Below are 10,162 nucleotides of genomic sequence, written 5' to 3' on the forward strand. Positions count from 1 at the left end.
CCACTTGACTTCACATTCCAGGATTCTGGCTCTAGGTGAGTGATCACACCATCGTGATTATCTGGGTCATGAAGATCTTTTTTGTACAGTTCTTCTGTGTATTCTTGCCACCTCTTCTTAATATCTTCTGCTTCTGTTAGGTCCATACCATTTCTGTCCTTTATCAAGCCCATCTTTGCATGAAGTGTTCCCTTGGAATCTCTGATTTTCTTGAAGAGGTCTCTAGTCTTTCCCATTCTGTTGTTTTCCTCTATTTCTTTGCATTGATCACTGAGGAAGGCTTTCTTATCTCTCCTTGCTAATCTTTGGAACTCTGCATTCAAATGCTTATATCTTTCCTTTTCTCCTTTGCTTTTCGCTTCTCTTCTTTTCACAGCTATTTGTAAGGCCTCCTCAGACAGCCATTTTGCTTTTTTGCATTTCTTTTCCATGAGGATAGTCTTGATCCCTGTCTCCTGTACAATGTCACGAACCTCCGTCCATAGTTCTTCAGGTACTCTGTCTATCAGATCTAGTCCCTTAAATCTATTTCTTGCTTCCACTGTATAATCATAAGGGATTTGATTTAGGTCATACCTGAATGGTCTAGTGGTTTTCTCTACTTTCTTCAATTTAAGTCTGAATTTGGCAATAAGGAGCCATAGTCAGCACCTGGTCTTGTTTTTGCTGACTGTATAGAGCTTCTCCATCTTTGGCTGCAAAGAATACACTCAATCTGATTTTGGTGTTGACCATCTGGTGATGTCCACATGTAGAGTCTTCTCTTGTGTTGTTGGAAGAGGGTGTTTGCTATGACCAGTGCATTCTCTTGGCAAAACTCTATTAGCCTTTGCCCTGCTTCATTACATACTCCAAGGCCAAATTTGCCTGTTACTCCAGGTGTTTCTTGACTTCCTACTTTTGCATTCCAGTCCCCTATAATGAAAAGGACATCTGTTTTGGGTGTTGTAGGAAACTTCTGAAAGAGACGGGAATACCAGACCACCTGACCTGCCTCTTGAGAAACCTATATGCAGGTCAGAAAGCAACAGTTAGAACTAGACATGGAACAACAGACTGGTTCCAAATAGGAAAAGGAGTACGTCAAAGCTGTGTGTTGTCACCCCGCTTATTTAACTTCTATGCAGAGTACATCATGAGAAACGCTGGGCTGGAAGAAGCACAAGCTGGAATCAAGATTGCCGGGAGAAATATCAATAACCTCAGATATGCAGATGACACCACCCTTATGGCAGAAAGTGAAGAGGAACTAAAAAGCCTCTTGATGAAAGTGAAAGAGGAGAGTGAAAAAGTTGGCTTAAAGCTCAACATTCTTAGAAAACTAAGATCATGGCATCTGGTCCCATCACTTCATGGGAAATAGATGGGGAAACAGTGGAAACAGTGTCAGACTTTATTTTTCTGGGCTCCAAAGTCAGTGCAGATGGTAATTGCAGCAATGGAATTAAAAGACGCTTACTCCTTGGAAGGAAAGTTATGACCAACCTAGATAGCATATTCAAAAGGAGAGACATTACTTTGCCAACAAAGGTTCATCTAGTCATGGCTATGGTTTTTCCAGTGGTCATGTATGGATGTGAGAGTTGGACTGTGAAGAAAGCTGAGTGCCAAAGAACTGATGCTTTTGAACTGTGGTGTTGGAGAAGACTCTTGAGAGTCCCTTGGACTGCAAGGAGATCCAACCAGTCCATCCTAAAGGAGACAAGTCCTGGGTGTTCATTGGAAGGACTGATGCTAAAGCTCAAACTCCAATACTTTGGCCACCTGATGCGAAGAGTTGACTCATTGGAAAAGACCCTGATGCTGGGAGGGATTGGGGGCAGGAGGAGAAGGGGACAACAGAGGATGAGATGGCTGGATGGCATCACCAACTCGATGGACATGAGTTTGAGTGAACTCCGGGAGTTGGTGATGGACAAGGAGGACTGGCGTGCGATTCATGGGGTTGCAAAGAGTCGGACAGGACTGAGTGACTGAACTGAACTGAAACACAATAATTAGAATAGATTTATAGAGTACATTTATTCTTAATCTCCTTACCACTTTTATTTTTGCCATTTAGGGAAAGAAAAGACATATTTTTCTGTTCCCAGTTAAGTGTGAAAAATAGAAACAGTGAGGTTCAGTAGTGTATTCAAGATCCTTGTGAGGTGCTCACCAAACCAGATTCAGAATTCATTGAGAGAAGACTGACTGGCCTGTTGTCTCCATGGACCAGTAAAAAAGATGACTTACCAATCTTAGATTTGGGAGGCAGACGTTCATCCTCTCCCTCCTTCTCCTGGACTCGCTGCCAGGAATACACAATGGGCTCTGTGCCAGAGGATGACTCACACTGCAAAGTCAGGTCGCTTCCTTCTGTCAGCTCTCCTTCCAATTCACACTTGGGCTTTGATGGTCTCACTGGCAAAAAAAAAAAAAGAAGTCAAAGATCCCCTGACACCCGTGAACAATATCCTGTTGACTTGTTTTTCCTCATATGGTCAACTTTTGAGTGTGAATTTAACATTAATAGTCCTTTGTTACCTCGCCATGCTTTACATCTCACTCCCCAAAATATACCCACTTCCATCCCCTGCACACATACACACCCAATTCCAGCTGTTTCCAGTGGTGCTGATGTAATTTAGAGAGGTTGCCTCGGAAACGCCCTCATCACTTCTCAAAGAAAAAAATGTTTTGGTCTTTTTTCCTAATTCCTAGGGCCCTACTTGGACTCGGTGGGACTCACTGAGGGCCCAGGAATCTGCATTATTTTGGGGGTGGCCATGCTGCCAGGCTTGTGGGATCTTAGTTCCCTGACCAGGATTGAACATGCTCGGAGTCCTAACCACTGGACCAATGGAGAATTCTCAAAAACCTTTTATAATTGGAAATTTTAGAAAAGTTGAGTGTGATTTTCCTTTTTTTTTTTTTAATATTTATATATTTGGCTGTGCTGGGTCTTAGTTGTGGCACATAGGATTTAGTTCCCTGACCAGGGATCAAAGCCAGGCCCCTGCACTGGGAGCAAGAAGTCTTAACCACTGGACCACCAGGAAAGTGCCAGTGTGATTTGATTAACACTGAAACAGGGACAGAAGTTCACGAACTTGGAAGCAATTAAGAAGAAGTTAGGAACTCTTGCTGTGTCATAAAACAAATGAATGGATTTGAATCAGATCTGAGAGATTTGCTTCACTAGGAGGATACTACTTAAACTTGAGAGGACATTTAACTTTTGTAATGAGCTACCTCAGTGGCTCAGCGGATAAGGAATCTGCCTGCAACACAGGAGACACAGGAGATGTAGGTTTAATTCCTGGGTCAGGAAGATCCTCTGGAGGAGGAAATGGCAACCCACTCCAGTATTCTTGCCTAAAAAATCCCAAGGACAGAGGAGCTTGGCGGGTTACAGTGCGTGGGGTCACAAAGAATCAGGTACAACTGAATGACTAAGCATAGCACAATGAGCTACCATGGAAAATTGATTCTCTTCTATCATTATGGCTAAAATACAAAACATACACACTTTTCCCCAGGGAACTGGACTAGGTGATGTCTGTACAATATGATATATTGGGGGCTTCCCTGGTGGCTCAGTGGTAAAGAATCCTCCTAACAATGCAAGAGGCATGGCTTCACCTGATCCGGGAAGATCCCACATGCCTCAGATCAACAAGCCGTGTGCCACAACTACTGAGCCTGTGCTCTAGAACCCAGGAGCGGCAGGTACTGAAGCCCTCGTGCCCCAGAGTCCGTGCTCTACAGCAAAAGAAGGCACTGCAATGAGAAGGCCACACACCGAAACTAGAGAGTAGCCCCTATTCGCTGCAACTGTAGAAAAATCCACAGAGCAACAAAGACCCAGCACAGCCAAAAATAAACAAAGAAAATTATTTTTAAAAAGTATGAAGTATTGAAGATGTTTCGTACCACTGTGATACATTTGCCTATCCCTTGTTAATAAGATATAGGTACTTACTGGGGCACTCTCTTACCTAAAACTTTTAAGATGACGTAGCTCCACACATAGCGGCCTGAGTTCTTCACCTTGCAGGTGTACCGGCCCTCATCACTGGGCTTCAGAGGCTCAATCTGCAGGGAGGCATCTCCTGCCAGGAAATTGGAAGCGAAGGCCACTCGGCCCTTCTGTTCCTCAGTCAAGTTATTGTAGACGTGATGGCTGGAGTAAGTGATCACCTGTGGGACAGACAGAGGCAGATTCACGCTTTGTGGCTCTCAGCCTCCCCTCCTGCTGCGGGCAAGATGAGGAAAGGAAGTGGAGCAGAGCAGTCAAGCCCGGGGCTGAGTCCAGGAGACCTCTGCTCTAGACAAAATTAAATACACTGTGTTTGTCTAGGCCTTCCTTCTCCTGAGAATAACAGCTCCTCATAATTTGTGTAGCCTTTTAACAAGTAGTAATTGTTCCATTAAATGCTCAGAACATTTCCATTTTAGAGGTAAGGAATTTTATTTTTAAAATTTCATATGTATTTTTTTTATTGAAGTATAATTCATTTACAATATCATGTTAGTTTCAGGTAGTACAGCACAGTGATTTTATATAATACATAAATTTAATATATAGATTTATATAATATATATATTCAGTGATTTTATATATATAATTATATATATTATATATATTTTATATATAATTGTGTGTGTGTGTTCAGTCGCTTCAGTCATGTTCGACTCTGTGTGACGCTATGGACTGTAGCCCACCAGGCTCTTCTGTCCATGGGGATTCTCCAGGCAAGAGTACTGGAGTGGGTTGCCATGCCCTCCTCCAGGGGGTCTTCCCGACCCAGGGATCGAACCCAGGTCTCTTATGTCTCCTGCATCGGCAGGCAGGTTTTTTACCACTAGCACCACCTGGGAAGCCCATATTTTATATATATAAAATATATATTTATATAACTTAATAAATATATATAGTGTGGGCTTATATATATGATATACTTATATATATATAAAATCTCCTTCAGATTTCCCTGTAGGTTATTACAAAATATTCAGTATAGTTCCCTGTGCAGTAAGGGATTTTAAATTTGAATTCCAAACTCTAGTTCTCACAGTGGAGCCCAGGAAAGAAGAAAATGCACAGAATGGTCTCCAGAGTTGATTCTGAGGGACGTGGAGAGAAGGGAAGCTAGGGAGGGGAGGAGTCTTACCTTTCCCCCGCATACCTTTCTTCTGCACTTTGCATTTCCTACTTCACTAAATCCCATGCATTTCCACTTGCACGTGATCTGGTCAAGGTACAGACACTCCTTGCGCTGAGTGTTTTTACATCTAGTTTATTTCTCACACAGTGTTTCCAAGCAGGCGTCATCTGTCCCCATTTCACAGGCAGGTAGCAGAACCAGGGTTTGAACGTGGCCATCTGAAGCCATCCTGTTCACTGTTCTGGTTACCATGGTTACCTCTCCTTTCCCCACCCGCATTCATCTCACTGCTCATAAACTGCTCTTCCAGAAAGTTTGGAAATGAGGGAGAAAATGTGAAACAAAAAGATGTGTTTGCCTATATGAAAGTTCAGAGTCCAGCTGAAGTTAAGGAATAGAAGTTAATGTTACAGTCCAGATCTGATACTGAGGGAATCATTGGTGACTTTCCTTCTTTTTGACTTCACTGTGGATTAGTAAGAGTAAGCTAGGTGGGAAGAAACTGTGTCTTTTCTTTCCATAAAATACACATGTGCTTCATGTCATTGTTTTCACTGCTAGAGAGACCAAAGTTTAGATTTCCCTGACAGAAAAAAATAATCATGATTTTCCCTGAATTTTCATCTGCCTGCATCATGACTCGTACGAGGGCTTCCCTTGTAGCTCAGTCAGTAAAGAGTCTGCCTGCAATTCAGGAGACCTGGGTTGGATTCCTGGGTCAGGAAGATTTCCCCTGGAGAAGGAAATGGCAACCTACTCCAGTATTCTTGCCTAGAGAATCCCATGGACAGAAGAGCCTGGTGGGCTACAGTCCATAGCGTCACACAGAGTCGAACATGACTGAAGCGACTGAACACACACACACAATTATATATAAAATATATATAATATATATAATTATATATATAAAATCACTGAATATATATATTATATAAATCTATATATTAAATTTATGTAGGCTACAGTCTAGACTGGCAGGCTACAGTCCATGGGCTCACAAGAGTCGGACACGACTGAGTTAAGAAGCACACAGCATCATGACCTGTAGTTCTTGAAACTTTTCCTGGTTCTGTTATCCATCACCTCCTGGCTTGTTTTTATTGCTGTTGTTTTTTTTTTTTTTTTAAGCCAAGCTGTGCAGCATGTGGGATCTTAGGCCTCTAACCAGGGATCAAACCCATGCCCCCTGCATTGAGAGCACGAAGTCTTAACCACTGTACCACCAGGGGAGTCCCCATCACCTCCTACTAATCACAAAAACCATGCTGATCTTGTCTTCCAAGACTGATAACTTCAGTTATCCCTTGCTGCCACTTAGCAATCATATTCCTAAACGTACTTGATTTAAACATCAGCAAACATTTATGGAATGACTGTTCCCCACCAGGTCAGGAGGAGGCTATTCAGATGAAATAAAACTCTCTTCTGATCTTCAAGTAATTTATAATCTAGTGGGATTAACAAGGATAGAAGTGTACACATAGAAAAAGGAATGACTAACTTGAAATAGTATCAAGGGAGAATGTTCCCAGAAAAGTCGGTGGCATTTGAGTTAGGCTTTGAAAGATGAGTAGGCCAAGTAAGAGATGAGAGAGGCAGGGCAAAGATTGCCAGAGGGAGCATTCCAGACACATGGAACAGCACTTAAAAAAAAAAAAAAAAAAGCAAGCACATGGGAGTCCCCTAGCACATTTCTGGCTTCAGCTGTTCTAAACTGTTTCACTCTAAGCCCTAACCCTGTTGTTAATCACGTGACACTCTGCAGCTCAGGAAATGCCTTCCTGAAAAGACCAGGAGCCATCCAATCAAATGGCCATAAATTCTCTCACCATTATGTTAGAACGGTTCAGCATCATCCATTTTGCCCTTACCACATCTCTGAAAAAAAAGTGTTTTCTCCTTTCTCTGTATGTTCTTTTTCTTCACCAAATATTTACTGAGTGCCCACATCAGGTACTTTGCCAGGCTCTGGAAAACAATCATGAATAAGATATAGTTCCTACCCCGAGGGCCTCACGGTCTTTTGAGGGACAAAATGCTGGAGAATCAAATAAAAGAAAATTAAGGTAACAGATAATATGACTTAAAATGTTTTCAGTATTTGATTTTGTCCCCTCACTTCAACCAATACAACTATTGTGATAATTCTGACATCTTTCTATCGCTAACACATTTTTTTAAAATATGTATTTTTATTTATTTCTTTGGCTGTACCAGGTCTTAGCTGCAGCATGTGAACACTCAGCTGTGGCATGTGGGATCCAGTTCCCTGATCAGGGATCCAACCTGGGCCCCCTATATTGGGAGCGTGGAGGCTTAGCCACTGGATCACAGGGAAGTCCGGACACCAACACATTTTTGAGCTCCATTTATATACTTCCAGCTGTCTGGCCACTATAAATGTCTGTCCTCTCCAAACTACCCTACATAATAATGTATTAATAAGCTTTTTGTTGTTGTTTAGTCACTCAGTCATGTCCAACTCTTTGCAACCCCTTGGACTACAGTCCGCCAGACTCTTCTGCCTGTGGGGATTCTCTGGGCAAGAATACTGGAGTGGGTTGCCATTCTCTCCTCCTGGGGATCTTCCCGACTCAGGGATCGAACCCACGTCTCCTGCTTGGCAGGCAGATTCTTTACCGCTGAACCCCCTGGGAAGCCCCAAATAATCCCTATTTATTCATTATTTTAAACCCCAAGGTAATGTTAAGTTTCCTTATGAAACCTTCCCTGATATGACACAAGGTTAGAATGGTCTCTGCTGTCATCCATAGCATGTCTTGGCACCATTTTTATGGGAGGAAAAATTGTGAAAGTCAAGATGCTAGGCAGACAGTTTGCTGGACCCCTTTCTGTAATTCTGGGCATTGTCTGGGAGATCCTTCAGGCCATTCTGATTTTATTTATTTATTTAATTTAAGAATAAGTGTATTATTTATTTAGTTTTGCCTGTGCTGGGTCTTTGTTGCTATGTGGGCTCTAACTCTAGTTGTGGAGTGAGGGCTGCCCTCCAGTTGCTTCCCATTGTGAATGCCTTCTCTTGATGCAGAGCCTGGCCTCTAGGGTGCTCAGCCTTCAGTAGTTGTGGCTCTCCAGCTCTAGAGCACGGGCTCAGTAGCTGTGGCGCACGGGCCCAGTTGCTCCTCAGCATGTGGGATCTTTCCAGCCCAGGAGTCAAACCCGTATCTCCTGCACTGGCAGGTGGATTCTTTACCACTGAGCCACCAGGGAAGCCTCATACTGATTTTATGTATGTCTGTTGTCCAGTTTTGCAACCCTGCAAACTTTTATTTAATAAACACTAATTGAAACATACTCTACACTTGGCATTATTCTAGAGATGATAACAATACAAAGAAATGAGTTTTATAATTTTGGGGACCAGGACATGCCACCTCCAAATATGTCACTTTGTATATGCATAAGGATTAATTTCAGCTGAAGGCACTTGAGTTCCTGAAATCCTTTATTTGCCTAAAACAGGGCCTCCCCAAAGAATCTGAGTGTCCCTAAATCCCCTTTCCCAGGGCAACTCTAGTCTTCCCTTCTGGGAGAGCAGAGGTGGACATCTCACTCAGACGATATCACAAACCAGCATATCTCCCATCTGTTCTTCTAAGTGTTCATTTGCTCCTCCATAAGTGCCCTTTCTACTCCTCCCTTCCCCTACTAAATTAGGTAAACATACCGAGCCCTAGTTCTAACCACCTCTTTCAGTTACTCATCACTGGGTATGCCCAGGTGTTATTTACACAATACTATTTGTTTTTTCTTGTTAACCTGCTTTTTTTCAGTCTGACAGTGCCCCAGCCTGAACACTTAGGTGAGGAGAGGGAAAAAGATAATTTTTCCTGCCCTAGTTTTCCCCGGTGCCTCAGCAGTAAAGAATTTGCCCACAATGTGGGAGATGCCGGTTCAGTCCCTGGGTGGGGAAGATCCCTGGAGGAGGAAATGGCAACCCACTCCAGTATTCTTGCCTGGGAAACCCCATGGACAGAGGAGCCTGGCGGGCTACAGTCCTTGAGGTCGCAAAAGAGTCAATCACACCTTAGTGACTAAACAACAACGGTTTTAAGGACAACTTTCTCTTTTTTCAAAAAAAAAAAGCTAAAATCATGATGCTCGTATATAAAGAGAATAAACACATATCAAAAAGTTTAACTCATTCATTCATGATGGAACCAGAAAGCTGTCACAAACAAGTTCAAAGGAGAATTGGACTAAAGAGATTTACATTCTCCTTTGGACAAAATTCATTTACATCTCTATAAACAGGAACCATCTGCATCCTATGGATGGGAAACTTGGCATCACTATCAGCATTCCACAAGGTAATTTCTATTTCTACAGAAGTTAATACATGAGGAAAATTAGACCTTAATTCATCTCCAGAAAACTTGGACTCTAAGCATAAAGCTGACGTTCAGGAGACACTTCCCTATGGTGTATTACAGGGAAGGGGCAGGTTTTCAGGCTAGGGCAGGGAGAATTCACTTCAGTATGACAATAAAGGGAATTAGATCCCCTGAAGGCTGTTTCCTGTTTCGGTGCATTCCCTGTCCGCCTACAGCTGCTTCCCTTAGGGTGTGGTCTCCAGGTTCAACGTGCTGAGTCTCTACATTAGAGAATCTGAAAGGCTACTGAGAACAGCACCGTGGGACTGTCTCCTTCTTGTTGGAATGAGGGTGGAGGAGGAATCGGGACAGCTTCATTAGGACAGCACCATCCAGCTTCTCCCTAAGGCTGAGGCGAACTCTGCAAAGACCTTTTAAAGCAAACTGGGAGAACTCCCTGGCGGTCCAGAGGTTAAGGCTCCAAGTTTCCACGGCAGAAGACATGGGCTTGATCCCTGCTTGGGGAACTAAGATCCTGCAAGCCAAGCAGCAAAGCCAAAAAAGCATAAAGCAAGTTGGCAAGCATGGCCAGGTAGAGAATATTTAGGAGAGTGAAGAGAGGGTAGGAGGAAGAAGAGTTGCATCCATGGGTAGGGCTGGGCCTGTGACAAGAGACTC

The 10,162-nt window shown here is 43.0% G+C and overlaps 1 protein-coding gene across 1 annotated transcript in view; it reads right to left on the minus strand.

The window, feature by feature from the left end:
- Positions 1-10,162, minus strand: part of CLMP (CXADR-like membrane protein) — a 105,424-nt gene that overhangs the window by 3,216 nt on the left and 92,046 nt on the right. The window contains exons 3-4 of the mRNA XM_010830511.1: positions 3,981-4,182; positions 2,236-2,403 (exon numbers count right to left, since the gene is read on the minus strand). Of these exons, the coding sequence (XP_010828813.1) occupies positions 2,236-2,403; positions 3,981-4,182 (370 nt within the window). The remainder of the gene's footprint in view (positions 1-2,235; positions 2,404-3,980; positions 4,183-10,162) is intronic.

This window comes from Bison bison, unplaced genomic scaffold (genome assembly GCF_000754665.1).
Source record: "Bison bison bison isolate TAMUID 2011002044 unplaced genomic scaffold, Bison_UMD1.0 scf7180017864518, whole genome shotgun sequence".
Lineage (NCBI taxonomy): Eukaryota > Metazoa > Chordata > Mammalia > Artiodactyla > Bovidae > Bison > Bison bison.